At 40.4% G+C, this 14839-nt stretch overlaps 1 protein-coding gene across 1 annotated transcript in view; it reads right to left on the bottom strand.

The window, feature by feature from the left end:
* The window catches only part of HEXB (hexosaminidase B (beta polypeptide)), a 24792-nt gene that overhangs the window by 3059 nt on the left and 6894 nt on the right, over positions 1–14839 (bottom strand). Inside the window, exons 4-15 of the mRNA XM_009327305.1 lie at positions 14617–14771; positions 11770–11835; positions 10931–10977; positions 10602–10712; positions 8061–8162; positions 5740–5869; positions 3787–3967; positions 2626–2712; positions 1953–2025; positions 1148–1322; positions 241–331; positions 7–25 (exon numbers count right to left, since the gene is read on the bottom strand). Of these exons, the coding sequence (XP_009325580.1) occupies positions 7–25; positions 241–331; positions 1148–1322; positions 1953–2025; positions 2626–2712; positions 3787–3967; positions 5740–5869; positions 8061–8162; positions 10602–10712; positions 10931–10977; positions 11770–11835; positions 14617–14771 (1237 nt within the window). The remainder of the gene's footprint in view (positions 1–6; positions 26–240; positions 332–1147; positions 1323–1952; positions 2026–2625; positions 2713–3786; positions 3968–5739; positions 5870–8060; positions 8163–10601; positions 10713–10930; positions 10978–11769; positions 11836–14616; positions 14772–14839) is intronic.

Genomic DNA, 14839 nt, shown 5'->3' with positions numbered 1-14839 from the left:
TTCCCCTACAGCACTTGCTCGAGGCCTGTAAAGATACACTGAATTTTAGAGTAGGTATGGTCTATAACCAAGAATGGGTTAAAGTTTTTAACACCAGGTCTTATATATGCAGAAGCATCAATTTTTATAGCTGTTCAGGTTCAGCACAGAGCACTGTTACCACTAATATACAGTCCTCTTGGATTAATTAATGCACCTTGTAGCTGGCTTTCTAAAATCTAACAATAAAGCCGTTCATACCATAATCTTGGTGTGAGGTTAGTTGCGTCCACAAATTCCCCCCACAGGCAGGCTTCTCCACCTATTAAAAGCTTTTTCTGTTTTTCAGATCCTGAATTGAAAGCAGAAAGTTAGAATTTCTATTTGCCCAGAAGATGGGCATATATCAACAATTTCATTTTCCAACATTGAGACAGGATTGATGTTCAGTTGTTTGTTTTATCATATAAAATATCTATCCTGAGCACTAATTTGGTAGTCTTGTTACTGAATGTGAGAACCACCAAGCCATTTGCCCAGAGAACCCATTTCCCTTCTCTGTCAGAAAGGATTTTATCTTTTATCCTCTGAAGATATTCCTCAGCCTTCTGACATTTTTCAGAGATTTCAGTCCTGATTGAAACTGTTTATTTTACCATATACAGAACATTACTTGAAAAAGCTATGAAGTCAGGTGTTCTCCCTAATCACCTCTGAGAGCTACCTTGCACAAAATGAAAGCCCAGGGGAAAATAAAAGATGTTTGTATCAGCTTTAGCCAGAGGGAGAGAACGTCTTTTTCTAGAAGAGTCTAACACTCCAGAAGCTTGCAAACATACAAATTTGATGTCTACCAACAGCCATTTTGCACAACTCTGACCCTAGTTCATGATGCATCTGTCCACCTAGTCCAGCATCCTTTCTCACACAAGCCCCAGTGCCAGATGCTTGAGGAAGGTAACACTTTTCCCCGTAAGAAGTGGAAAGTTGCTTTTTTTTTTATTTGAGAGTTTTCGAGTCCTAGCTGACATTAAAGTCCTTTGATTACAGCGTATCTGATCATAGTGACTGCATGACCACTCTAAAGAGCCTTATTCTTTCCATTTACACCTTACTACGAACCAAAGACTTTCATGCACAGAACACACGTATAAAAAAAGTAACAAACCAGGGAAGTTAAGCGGTTCAACGCTGTAGTATTTCTTCCAGTCTTGCCCATAACTAATGTAGTCTAAGTACCAGGGAGCTGCCAGGATAGCAGTGAATCCAGCTCCAGTGACACTGCTCAGTTCATGAGCATAGCTGTTTTCCATCCACACTTGAACTACAGTTTCTGGTTTAAGCTAAAAGGGGGGAAAAACAAAACAAAAAACCCACCCCAAAACATTAAAGACAATCCTAGGAAAAAGGATGATGGATTTCAAAACTGGGTATTTTGTTCTGAAGAACATAATTCTGGAAGCTACCTTTTGTAATTCTGCCCCAATCCCCCCCCCCAAGCCGATTAACTCTTTGCTGGTTTTAAACAGAGTTTACAATAGAGTGAAGCCTAGGTTATACTATAGACAGTTCATGCCCTAAGAGGGTTCCTACATTCACCAGTTATCTGACCAGCTCTGAAAAGCTGAGCACCTGGTGTTACTAGACCAGTTATGCACAGTTACGCAAGGAAAACAGTAATACATGGAAACTCATAGAAACTTCCCTTTACTCTGATGCTCTAAAGCATATTATATGATCTATGTTCACCTTTAGAATGCACTTCAATGCTGGTGTTCCTATTCCACCTATTTTACATGTTCAATAAATGATAATTTCAAGGCAGGCCCCACACCTGGGGAGACTTGCTAAAGTCAGCAGACTTGCTTTAACTCTTAAGAGACACAACCATAACTACTTAATAGTCTACTTTGGAAGCCTCCCACAATATTGTGCTGTTACGCAAGAGTATCTTACTTATTTTCCCATCTTACCTGCACTTTGTTATCAAACACTTCTTGCCAGACCATGTATCCTTTGTCATAGGAGGAAACAATGTTCAAAATCCTAGAATTTAGAAATAAGATGTTTGTGAGCTTCAATGAGGTCAGTACAGGCACACAAATTAGCGATGTTTTCTACCCTGAGGCACATCAGGCCTTTCCCAGCACTGCATAGGGAACCAAGAAAAAAACGTTTTTTTCTGGTTTTGGCCTTCAGCGCTCTGCCTCGAAGAGGATGCTCTCCCATGTACAACGATATGCATGTGCAGTAACACAAACTGATGTTCAGAACTACCAGCAACTCATACAGGACTCTAAATCCATGTTATTTAAGAATGAGACAAATAAATGACTGCAGAAACCTTAGGACTTTTCCTCCCCACCCCGTGTGCTGACATTACAGCAGACACCTCATTTAAGATACCCAATACATTCAGAGCATGCACAGAACTGGCCCACATGCCCTTGTTGTGTCCCACATTTTAAAGCTGTGAACTTTACATTCAGTGTATTAAAATAAAAAACTGGGTAGTCCCCAGTACATGGCAATTTTTGCAAACAATATAGGCTAACCCAAATCAGCTTCAGTATCTGGACCTCAACACCACCCTCAGAGAGTGGCTGTGAAAAGCTGAGCAAGAATTAAAAAAAAGAAACAACATACTTCTGAATATAGTAAGATTCCAGTTTAGCATAGTCAATGCCAAATCCTTGCTTCTTCATGAATTCTTTCACTTCAGGGTTAGATTTCCTTAAATAATAACAACAAAACAAGTAAGAAAAAAAAGAGTAATTTTGTTTTGTTTTAAACCAGATTTCCCAACCATTTCCACCTATGCACAGCACACTAGCTGATGCCTTAGGCACACCGTAGCCTAGAACGCACAACAGAGCAGAAGCAGCAGGCTAACATGATTTAGGTATTTTAAAACGGTTTAATCCCGATTTGAAATAAAGCCAATAGTCCTACTGCTCTGGTAGAACTACTCAAGTCCCTGTTCTGAAGCAGTCCCTGGCAGGCTGCCTTGAGCTCCTAAGAGTTCTGGGGTTCCTGGCTTCTCTGCGACTTTGTGGGAAGGTTACCAGCAGGTCTGGAAACTGAGCAGCCATAGTACCAGGGGTTCTGCATGAGTGACATAAAGAATTTGGGAAATACCCCAAAAGCAAACCGACACTTTTGAGATAAAGTGTTTGTCAGAAAATTTCTTCCTTTTTAAAAATTAAAGCAAGTCCTGAGTGTTCAGATTTGATGTTTCAAGAGAACGCACAAATACTAACTAGATCAATTTGAATACTCATCCAACTAGATCTGCTCCAAATTCTTTATTACTAGTTACCCCAGCAGAGAGACTCCAAAATATTAAAAATCCACAACCAATTGAAAAACTTTATTAACACACGCCATACTTCTAATACAAGCACACAAGAGTCAGTACTGTAATACTTAATGTTAGCAGATTTTCTGGAAGGCAGAACTCCATGGAAAGAACTGCTCTTCCTTTAACACAAAGCATTTAAATGTTAATTATCTTATATAGTACTTTTCTACCAAACCAGTTCTCCTTCCTGCCAGGTTAATTTTCATAAAGAAATCCTTTAGAGTACCTGAACATTTGTGAAACTACTAGTCAAAGCAAAATTCTGCACAACATCACTTGCTTGTTGAGGATCACAAATGCTCTGCCTGTAAATAGTTAACAGAAGTAAGAGTGGAGATCTTTGGATTAAGCAGTGGCAACTGTCTCACACAACTGAGTTCCATAATTGATGGATTTAAGCAAGTTTAAGAGGCACTAGATATTTATTCTTTGAAGTGTCACCGTACCAACAATCGAAGTTCACTTCATCTCCTCCCAAATGAATGTACGCATCTGGAAATACACTGCTGATCTCTTTGAAGAATTTAGTCATGAAGTTATAAGTTGTATTCAAAATGGGATTTACAGGTCCAAAGGACCCAGTTGGCTGTTCTCCACTGTAACAAGGGGTGAGAAGACCTTTTTGACCTAATAGAAACAATTAATAGAGGATATTCAGTTCCATGTCTGTATGCTAACTTTGCTAGCAGGAAGAGGCAGTTACCCATATCAAAAAGGTTAATATTCATGACTTAAGTGCTCATCTATTTTGAGTATGATCAAATAGAGGCAGGATGAAATAAAACAACTTGCCCAACGTTGAAGAACCCTCTAACTGGAAATCAGGACTCTGACTTTTAGGTTTGTGATTTAAACACACACTGATTTATGGAACATGTCACTATACCTGGAAAAAAGCTTCTAGATGACTACTTGAATAAAAAAGCTTTAATGGATTTAGGAAGGAAGCCAATTAGAAGGAAGCCAAATATAATGAGTGTGCTCCAGAGGCCTCTTTTCTCTTTTCATTACTCTGCTTTGTTAGCATCTAAGTAGGTGGGAGGCACATGGATCAAGGTAGATGTCCTACCTTAGTCTGCTAGGAATTTACCTCTACACAAGAAAGGAAGGCTAGACAGACATCAAAACTAAGCACTGGTTCTTGAGTCAAGATACCCGAAGCAACACGAGCCAGGATAACAAAATAGGAAAAAGTTACTGTATGTAGGTTGGAGATTCCTAAGTCCAGTTTATTTGGTAAACTGTGGTTGCAGCAGCAGCACCTCCCTGGCTGTGTGTTTCCTACTCTGAGCACATTTCCCCCAAACAGGGCCCTAGTGGTAGATTGCTTCAACCACCCTCCTTGCATGCCTTAAGACTTCTCTCCAATATCTTGAATTTGAATGCAAACAAAGCATAGCTACCCAGGTTTCATAGGCAAAGCCAGGACTGGCTCCTGTGCATCACATTAAAAAAAAAGCTATTATACAAGAAGCTATCAGGAACAATTGATTTTAGGCAAGGGAGCTGAACCTTATCTTAATACGAATGTAGACCACCTCACATATCACCAGGCGAGCCACTGGCTGGTATTAGTGCTCTGTAACAGCAAAGACCACATGAGATGAAGGATTCAGAAAGACTGTTTAGCAAATTTAGGTTTTGCTTTGTTCTTTTCCTCCTCATTATAAATTAGTGAGAAAGAGGCTGAGGCATCTTCCAACATTATGGCCACATCCCCACAGGATGAGCACAAGACTTGCCTCATGGCTAAAGCTATGAAGCGCTAGAAAAATCTTTACTGTTTCCAGTTTGGCCAAAATTGTCTTACGTTAATTACAGTGAAATCGCAGCCAGCACACCTTGAATTAAGGCATAAGGTTCCCTGGCCCCTGAGTACACGTAAACACCACCACTGTCAGGGTTCAAGCATTCTCTATCAAGAGAAGTATTGCTCTGAAACCCAGAAGATAGAGAGTGAAGAAACATCAATTTTGCTGTGTTTTGTACACTGGCAGATTACCACTTTACTAATAGACAGAAACATCAACCACTTTGAAATAACCTTCCCAAACCAAAAATCTCTACTCTAGAGACAGCAACTCACTATTTCTAGCCACTGCCTTGTTACTCTAAACTCAAGACTACTGGATGGGGGGATAACAACAACATGAAGTCTAAGGCAGACAGAATATACCTGTGCCTTCGCACACACATCCAGCACAGGCAGTGTCAGCTTTCTCCGTTCACTTTAGTTCCTCTAAAATGTAAAGATCATGACCATCACTGAGTCTGCCCCTTGCTTACTTCTTATCAAGGGCCTTTCAAAGCACTTTACAGGCTGCTTTTTAAGAAGTTCATTTGCTTGCTACACCCTACTTACCACAATCTTTTAACCATTAATACTTTCTTGGACGTACCTTTTCCCCAAGACTGCGTGTGTCCTGGGGTATCAAACTCTGGGATAACTCTAATGCCTCTTAACCGGGCATACTCAATCACCAGACGGACGTCAGTAGGAGTATAGATGTGGTTATAGGAGTACGCTCCCTGTAAAGTATTCACATTTAGAGACAGTTTACAAAATGTTCTACCAGCACCTCACAAAATCTGGGTTAAAGTGTTATAATTTAGAATGGAGAGCAGTTTTGTAAGTTGGCCTTTCCTGGTTTATCACATGTGCAATTGTACTGACAGAACTTTTCGGTTGACTAGCAGGGATGGGGTGGGGGAACACAAAGCAACCCCACAAAAATTAACCCCTTTTGCCACAACAAGACAAAGCTCCTTAGGAAACCAACCTTTCCTCCTTAGCTCACAGTTACTGAAGAGAACAGAAAAGCTAGTTTCTATTCCATCAGGTTTCTGAAAGATACATTTTTCAATTCTTCTGTACAGAGGCAAGTTAGTTTTCCCCTCCACCTCTGCATCATTAGTTCTGAAACACAGGGCCTTTGTTACATGACATGCAAGACTAATGGACAAATTCTGCCAAGTCAGAAAGAATGGCATCTTCTTCCAACACCTCTTCTTGTCAGTTTTGATACAATGCCCAATTTAGCATCACGGTGTGTTTGTTTTGTGATGCTGAATTTGAGCGTTATTCCACTCCCACACAGCCAACAAATGTGACAAATGACCCAGACTGCTACAGTTTGGTGAAACAGATGGTTGCCAAAGAGCCAAACTACATAAGAAAAGCATCATGACTCCTTATGATTAATAGCACCTTAAGCTTCTATTTGTCTGGAAATGGTTTCCACAGCTGAGTTATTCAGAAGAGACAATGGTAAACAAGAAGCCTTTCAAAAAGGCCGCTATTGAGGCAAAGGCCATCTCCCTCTCTCCAGCTGTCAGTGGGGAATAGGACAGAACTCCACAGCCATTACTAGGAGAAATAATCTGACTGCACCAGCCAACATCTGCAATTTTTGAATTATAAAATTCTTCCCGGTATCTACTCAAGCACTGCCTATGACATAATTTTCATGAGGGTCAGATTCTAGCAAGCATTTTGTCCTGGTTTCGGCTGTGATAGAGTTAATTTTCTTCCCAGTAGCTGGTATAGTGCCGTGGTTTGGATTGTTCTTTAGTACAAGAACAATGTTGATAACATACTCATGTTTTAGTTGTTGCTAAGTAGTGCTTACATTAGTCAAGGACTTTTCAGCTTCTCATGCCCTGCCAGTGAGAAGCTGGGAGGGGGCACAGCCAGGACAGCTGACCCAAACTGGCCAAAGGGATATTCCATACCATGTGACATCATGCTCGGTATATAAACTGGGGGGAGTTGGCCGGGGGGCAGTGACTGCTGCTCGGGAACTGGCTGGGCATTGGTCAGTGGGTGGTGAGCAATTGCATTGTGCATCACTTATTTTGTATATTCTTTTATCATTATTATTTTCCCTTCCTTTTCTGTCCTATTCAACTGCCTTTATCTCAACCCACGAATTTTAGTCTCTTTTCCTAATTCTCTCCCCCATCCCACTGGGGGCGAGGGGGGGGAGTTAGCAAACAGTTGTGTGGTGTTCAGCTGCCTGCTGGGTTAAACCACAACACATTTTAAAACAGAATCACAAATCTTGTGCTTAGGCTCAGTCTACTTAATTATTCATGCTTGATTTGGCTACTACTGTACCGTGACCGAGCAAGAACCTCATAGTGACCTTCATTAATTAGCAAAATCTGCTGTGAATCAGGAAATAAAGAGATACATTGCACTGTATTTGTTTTAGAAAACAACCTCTCACATGTGGAACTCTTATAGACATGTTATGTTTTGTAAAGTTAACTAGATCTCAGAAAGGGCAAAAGTACTACTGCAGTGGTTCCAAACCTAGAGCTGACAGGAAACTCTTACGTTTGTTTTAGTGGCAGAAAGTCTACCAGTTAAAACAAACAAACCAACAGAAATCCACACAGTATTCACCACAACAGGTTATTTGCACACCATTACTGCTTGAAGGCCTGCAAACACTGAGGATCACTGTCACCAGCAATCTTGCACAGAAGAGTTAGGAAGGTCATTTACCATGCATCCACCAAGGAAGACTTGAACATGGTCTACACAGACACTCAGGTAGGATTCTAAATACGGACTTGCTGGTTACTGGTCCTCTGGTACTGTTTCACAATCAGCCAAGGCAGACATATTCAACCATTGGTAGGCTCTGCATTTTATTTTGATGAAGTATGTGCCAGATTTCTGCCCTCCCATCCTGTTCCAATTATGTTTACTCACCTTGTCACTTAACTCAGGGAAATAAATACTCTGGTAAGGGAATGACTGATCATCTACTATATGCCAGTGGAGAACATTGAACTTGTTAAAAGCCATGGCATCCTGTAACAAATAATGCAATACAGTCTAGTTAAGCACTTCACTCTCACAGAAAACCTATGCAAAAGAGGTGGTCTTGTCCCAGTATATCCTGCATGCTTAAAGCAACAACTTAAAAAACCCAAAAAACAAAACACCAAAGAAAAAGCATACCGTGTTTTACCAAATCCTAGAAGCATACACCAAAACACACCAGCCTGTTTATACTATAGCTCCATTCCTCTGCCACCTATTTGCACCACTCCTGTCGACAAGCTCTTGATCTGATCATGCTAGACTGGCTGGTAGAAGGGGAACTGCTATAAATGGTTACGAATTTCTTCCACTTCAGAACATATCTGGGTAATTCTCTATGCACCATCAGCTATTTCAGCTTACAGAAAAGCTTATACTTTGCTACCTAAATACTTTGGACTCAAAAACTAAACAGCATGAGAGAGTTTCCTACTATTTAGTATATCCCTTGCTAGTGACTTCTGCAGAATCCATTTCAAATGCATGTGAAATAAACCATGCATCTTCCCCGCAGAAGATAGTGTTCCCCTTATGTTTTCAGTCATTACACTGTCAGTACTTCCCTTTTTTGAATTTGAAGATCAAGATAAGTGTTAACACACTTATTTTAGAATTATGACTCCAGATGGACAGTTACACACATACCCTGGTTATGCAAGTTTTTTAGTCACTAGAAGTGGTGTGTGCTGTGAGCAGACAGAGTGTTCTCTACCTTGTTCGGGACTAAGTAATTGCAACAAAATTGCTTCCAATCCCTTGCCACAATACAATTATTTCCACCCCTCCCCCCTTCTTTTTTCATCAAGCTTTAGTGGCGTGTTTAAAGAAGTGACAAAATCTCTTCAGGAAGTCCCACCAAATGCAAAGGAAGATTCATACCTTGTCCATTCCCCCAGGTTATCTCATGTGTTTTATTAGACAGCAGAGTTTTAATTACTGCATGTCTTCATGCATTTCTATCAAATACCATCTTTCCACATAGAAAATTCTATCTCCTGACATTCACCTCAGCCACTCCTTCCTCAAGGACAATGCCCTTCCTGGAAATACAGTACAGCAGCTGAACACAGACAAGAAATGTACTTGAACTGCTGCCTTAAGCATTAATTACCACATGTCAGTGAAGGGATTACTGCTGCTTTTTATTAGGTTAGCCTGGATTCAAGAAGGCACAGAGGTGGGAAGAAAAGCGCGCTTGTTCTTAAACCAGCAAAATGTCCTAAAATGTAGCTCTGGGAAAGTATTAGAGTCACAGACATAATTTAAGGAAAGAAGACAGAATAGCAACAGTTACAGAAACACAAAAATGATTAGAAATGCAAGTCTCAGGAGTCAAGTTACTCTTTCGACATTGTTGTCTCTTAGAAAAGACAACAAATATTGACACAAGTAACTACTTGAGACTTCGAAGCACCCTCAGTTGTAAATGAAACACCACACAAACACTACTTGCTGAACAGGGACTGGTCTTAAAGGTAAATACAAGTGGTAAATACCCATGGAGGGGCAAGTTCTGAGCACAGTTCAAGGATAACCTCAGAAATTAAGACTGGTTTTACCTGCACAGTCTTCCTGCCCATCTTAAGCCTGCTCTGCAAAGTTCTGCAACATGGAAGGGAAATTTCTAACACTATTTCATTGTGGAAAAGCAAGACAGAGACAAGACAGGAAACTGCATGGTCCTCCAGTCAAAGGCTTCTCCATTTCAACCCACCAAATAAGCCCTGCTACAAGGATCTCAACAGCAGAAAAGGGGAGTACGAAACAGAAATCCCACAGCTTTGGCTGCTATGATTACACAAATTCACCACTTTCCCATCAAGGTGGGAGTATACAATTCTTCGTGTGCTTACTTAAGCTTTTTGAAGAAAGTTTTGTTTGTTTTTTTTGTTTGTGTGGTTCTTCTTTTTAAAGAGATGCGGTGAAAAAAGTCAGTAGCTTCCAATGAACATTTCCAATTTCCCCCCTTGCTCTGTACTACTTAATTACTGGCTTGCTCTTAGCAGCCTAAGAAAGGACTACTAAAGCCTGGTTATTGAAAAGACTGGAACTTTCCTACAACCACTGGCACTGAAGCCAGGACTTGCAAGGTCTCCCCTGTACTGCTTGGTGACAGTCAGATGTCACAGAACATGCTTCCAAGAAATACATGAGCTGGTTTAGGCAACAGAAAATACAGAAAACCCAAGGTACCACAAATCCCAGCCTCCTTTACAGATTCACTAATCATTGCGTCTGCCCACTCAATTCCTCTCTGGTGTATGTTCTGACCGTCACTTAGCAAACAAAGTTCATTCTGTTCTTCTAGCAGTCAGCCGGAGGAGATGGGTTCTCTTTTCATACCAGCTCCAGTTGCTACCTACTTCAGGGAGCAAAACACAACAACAAAAAGCCTTCATTATTAATGATACAAAACTGCCCACTTACCAGGTTTGTAAGAATAGATTTCAGTGGTAAATAATGCCTTGAAGTGTCTAGTAAGATTCCTCTATGAGCAAATCTTGGGAAGTCGTCGATTTCAGATTCATTGACAAGAAACTGTAAGAAGGAGATTTAAAAATTAGAACTCCCATTTTATATTCATCATTTCAAACAGGAAATACTTACTTTTCAGTTTGTTAACAGCTTTCCAAGGATCATTTTATGAAAAAATACTTAATGAAACTAGTAGATCTTTTGTTTCTAGAAGAGCACCTAATGAAGAACGTGGTTGTCTTGTTATCAGGACTGTGGTTTTAGTTAATAGCTATACTTACGCTTCCATAGTCATCTTCATGAACCAACTGGCTGAAGGTTTCCAAACCTGAAAAGAAAAAAAAAATCCAAGAAAGTGATCTGGAGTACAACCCAGTCAGTACTTGTCCTTAAATTTTTAGTTAAAAACAGGACCGAAACTATTTACAGGCATTCACATAGCTAGAAAGAATGCTTCGTAGCTGGGTTTCTTTCTCTTTAGCACAGTTTCCTTAATTGCTCAAGAACCACAGTTAACGAAGTTCTGAAGAGAGAACCATTCAAGCTCTCCATTATACACAAGTACTGCATATTAGCCCTACAGCTCAGCTGCACCATATTAATCCCTGAATAGTATGGGAGTTACTGAGAGTAAGGTAGGAATTTCTGGTGTTGTGATGCATCTATTCCTGTCATTTCTGGAACTGGTGAAGTTTCTAATTCAGCATGAAAAATCTGCTAATTTTGACTTACATTCCAGTAAGAACAGCAGACTGAAACTTCAGCATTATGATCTTCTTGGTGATGTGTCCAGCATATTCAGTTATTAGAGGCAGTCAGAGAATAATCTGTTCATGCTGTAGATCAGAGAGCTTTTTAGCACCCAGAATTTGGTTGGCTTGGCTGATTTCAGGCACAGCGAGAATGCACGTATGGTGTGCCACTGGATCTGAGATGCTGAGCATCTGGACTGCGGGTCTGACCAACACACATCTGGGTATCCTTCTGGCCTCTATGCCCAAGCTTACTTCCTGTGAAGGACTGAATGAGGGCAAGGCTCAGCGGTCAGCTGGTTCTTAGTCTGGCATGGAGTTTGTATAAGCCCAGAACAAATAGCTCTATAGGAAAAGTATCAGCTTACCTCTTAAAGCACCCCATACCTCATTTGCTTTCAGTACAGCCACAGGCTCAGTTACAGTTAAATGATCTAAAGAAAAGAAAAAAAAAAAGTTATTCCTCAAGGAAGCATGGATTGACAGGACGATGCTAACAGGCATTAAAAAGATTCTTCAAGTGCTACATCTGCCTTTGGTTTTTAAATTCTAACCAATGCTGTTTTCAACAGTGATACCGTGCAGCTATTTTTCATTTATGTGCTCCTGAAATAATGCAACCTACTAGTCAGACAGTCAACAGTTGATCAGTAAGATGCTAAAACAAATAAGGTGCTTAATAATGGCAATGTTAAATATTGCACATGGGCCAGAATTCCAGCCAAGTTTAACCCAACTGATTTAAAACATATCAGATGATATTTTTGTATTTAAGATATAGGTGATAAGGGTTGGGTAACTAAGCCAGACCTAACTGCAGAAGTTTACTTCTCCTTTTACCTTCCTTTTATATAGATTATGCTTACCTATTTTTTTAGAGATATAGCTTGTGAAGTAGTATTGTTAGGTGCTTACTATAAAGGTCTAATTACAAAGGGGGGGGGTGGGGGGAATCAGACCCCACCATCTAATGAGCACATGTATGGGGGCAGTGAGATGAAGTTAGGTAAGTAAAATGAAGAATGGTATCTCAAGGTATCCACAACAATCCTCCCTTAAGTTTGAGTACTGAAGTACAGTACAAAGTACTGGGGAAAAAAAAAAAGCTAAAATCATTTAGTTTTTCCATTTAAGGTGATTCAGTAAGTTTTAGTGAAGAAACAAGTATCTTTTAAATATGTTAATTTTTTTTAAAAATCACATATATATGTATAAAAATACACTATATCTATAAAGCTATATATTTATATTATTATTTAAACATCAAAGCAATAATAAACTAACCAGAGTCACACATTTGAAGCAGCAGAGAAAAAATCAGAGGGGTAAATTGCTGTATAATGATTTAGTGGATCTACCTCAGCATGAAAGAACGGTTGGTTATAAGTTATACAGTTCAAACATTTGTCTAAACTACCAGAGAAAAGCCATTCAGGGACATGAAGAAAGTACCTCAAGCTTCCATTTTAATCTAAACACAGATTGCATATACTGGAAGTTCTGGGTAAGAAACAGAAGACTACTGCAATCTCCACGGGTCTTTCTGTGGTAAATCGTAGTTCAGTCAGGGATTTACTTCCAAGACAGCAGGCTTTTTTCTGAACATATATCATACCTTAAATGAACACAGAACAGCAAGTTTTGTATGGCTATTTGGAACCTTTTACACAAGCAGGCAAGAAGCCAGCAGGGAGAAGGGCAGATAACTTGTACTTTACGTATCCAATCCTCTTGCTATAGGATAGTCACTGACTGATCCATACCATCTCCATTAAGAAAAGGAGCCAGACTGCTCAATCCAGCAAATGACTAACAACTGCATATTTAGCATTTGCTCCCCAAACAAGCTATCCCATTAAAAGTACAAAATCAAAGTCTTGCTGAAGTCTGGAGAGCTCAGCTTACCACATAAGGAAAACTTCATGTTATTTGTAACAGGAATCTCCTTTCCTACAGCAGTGGGAAAAACTCTGACTGTTCGGAAGAGTGCAACCTAAAAATCACACAATCTGACAGAATTCCCTGACAGAAGAGAAGAACTAGCTTTGGTTAAAATATGAAGTTCACAAACTAGTTCAAAGTTCAACTAGTAGCAAAGCAGTATAATAACCTGACTGTGGCAGAAAGTTTCTAAAGCATTAGCAATTTTGCTGCTATACCTCATTTGCATTGAAACGTATGATAAACTTGCACACAAAAACTGCACTACTTGGCTAAATGTACCAAAAAGTCTGAGTAAACTTAAAATCAGTACACTCTATCACAAGTCAGGTGGAATTAATCCTGCTGCGGATATATGACTTAAGATTAAAAGGATCTTTTTCTAAGGATCTGTATCCTGGAAACCAAACAACTGCCTTGCCTAGTACAGAAGATTATCTCAAGACAGAACTAGATGAATTGAATATGTTGAATTCTGTGCTAACCTGCCCAGAGAAAAAGCAATACCATCCTTATCTCTGTTAAGAAACTTCTCTGGTGATTAGGACTTGATCTTAGAGTACTTCTCCACTCCAGACTTCAGGCATAGAACTAAAAAAGCATAGCAAAACAAATCCAATATAACCATCGTGTTTTTAAGTCCTTTCTTGTATCTACTGATAGAAAGAAAGTGGATTTATAATACTGCAAGATGAATAAAAGGAAGTTCAATGAACACCTTCCGGTCTTCCAGGAAAACCAGAAATATCCTGTACATAAGCCAGTGTAGGTAGCTTCAATCAAATGTAGTTATTTCTAAGGACAGCAGATGAATAAGCAAAGCCAGCCTTCACACAACACCCTGTACTGAAAGAAAGGATGATCTCTTGACTACACATAGATCTCAGCACACATAATTGGGTACAGCACAGCATAATACCTCTGATTCTTTTAATTTTAAATTTAATCTTAATTACAGTTACTAGAAAGGATAGCAGCAGGTAAATGAGTTGAATGCTAGCTAAACTGCAGAAATCATAGGTTACACTTCTAACCAGCTTCATGATTCACTCTGGGCTGAGATTTCCCACAGCGTTAAGAGCAAGAATTATCTTCTGGTTGCCACTATTGCGAAATGTTCTCGAGCGCCTCAGTGAGCCTACGATTCCAGTTCCTTAAAAAAAAAAAATCAGCTGACTTTCACATCGCACACGACTGGAAAAGAAGCGCTAACGATGCTGTATAAGCCGTGGAAGGAGAGAGGAACGCGGTGACCGGCTGTGCGCGGTACTCACAGGCCTCGTTGGAAGCGAGGTGCGGGTAGCTGTGACAGCCGGGGTCCCGGGACTCGATCACCACCTGCAGCTGCGACAGCTCGGGCTCCGTTCGGGCGCCGAGCGGCCTGCGGCCCCGCCTCCGGCGGGACTGTCCGAACACGTACTCGTAGTACCTGCCGGGGAAGCACAGGCGCCGGCGCGGCCCTGAGGCAACCGCTCCCGCCGCCTGCAGCCGCGCCGC

The sequence above is a fragment of the Pygoscelis adeliae genome, unplaced genomic scaffold (genome assembly GCF_000699105.1).
Source record: "Pygoscelis adeliae isolate BGI_AS28 unplaced genomic scaffold, ASM69910v1 Scaffold26, whole genome shotgun sequence".
NCBI classification, from domain to species: Eukaryota; Metazoa; Chordata; class Aves; order Sphenisciformes; family Spheniscidae; genus Pygoscelis; species Pygoscelis adeliae.
The sequence above is the reverse complement of the archived record's forward strand: the minus strand, read 5'-3'. Positions and strand labels throughout refer to the sequence as shown.